The sequence below is a fragment of the Lipotes vexillifer genome, unplaced genomic scaffold (assembly GCF_000442215.2).
Source record: "Lipotes vexillifer unplaced genomic scaffold, Lipotes_vexillifer_v1.1 scaffold1837, whole genome shotgun sequence".
Classification (NCBI taxonomy): Eukaryota; Metazoa; Chordata; class Mammalia; order Artiodactyla; family Lipotidae; genus Lipotes; species Lipotes vexillifer.
This window is the reverse complement of record NW_006773077.1, coordinates 78,672-79,079: the sequence shown is the minus strand read 5'-3', so window position 1 is coordinate 79,079 and position 408 is coordinate 78,672. Positions and strand designations below refer to the sequence as shown.

Genomic DNA, 408 nt, shown 5'->3' with positions numbered 1-408 from the left:
TCCAGCAGCTCCCTGTGTTTCCCCACAGGTGCCCCAAGCCGTGGTGTGAGAAGGGTTACGGCAGCGACTTGCTGTCAGTTCGAGATAATACAAATTGTTCTTTTCTCTCTCCCGTTCCCAACTTGAATAGAGTGTAAAGCGTGTTACCATAAAGCTTGTTTCAAGTCTGGAAGCTGTCCCCGCTGTGAGCGGCTGCAGGCCCGGCGGGAGTTGCTGGCCAAGCAGAGCCTGGAGTCCTACATGTCAGACTCTGAGGAAGAACCCACCAAGGCCTTGGCCCTGGAGGCCGCCATCCTGGAGACCACCTGAAGAAAGCACGTAAAGCGCTCTTCCTAGGGGCTAGGGTCACACATAGTGCAGAACTGAGCCACCTTTTTAAGGACTTTCCCCACTTGTTTTTTTTTTTTT

At 52.9% G+C, this 408-nt stretch overlaps 1 protein-coding gene across 1 annotated transcript in view; it reads left to right on the top strand.

Moving 5' to 3' along the window:
* Positions 1-408, top strand: part of RUBCN (rubicon autophagy regulator) — a 39,664-nt gene extending 39,256 nt beyond the window's left edge. Inside the window, exon 20 of the mRNA XM_007448009.1 lies at positions 131-408. Coding sequence (XP_007448071.1) covers positions 131-309 — 179 coding nt within the window. The 3' untranslated portion in view covers positions 310-408. The remainder of the gene's footprint in view (positions 1-130) is intronic.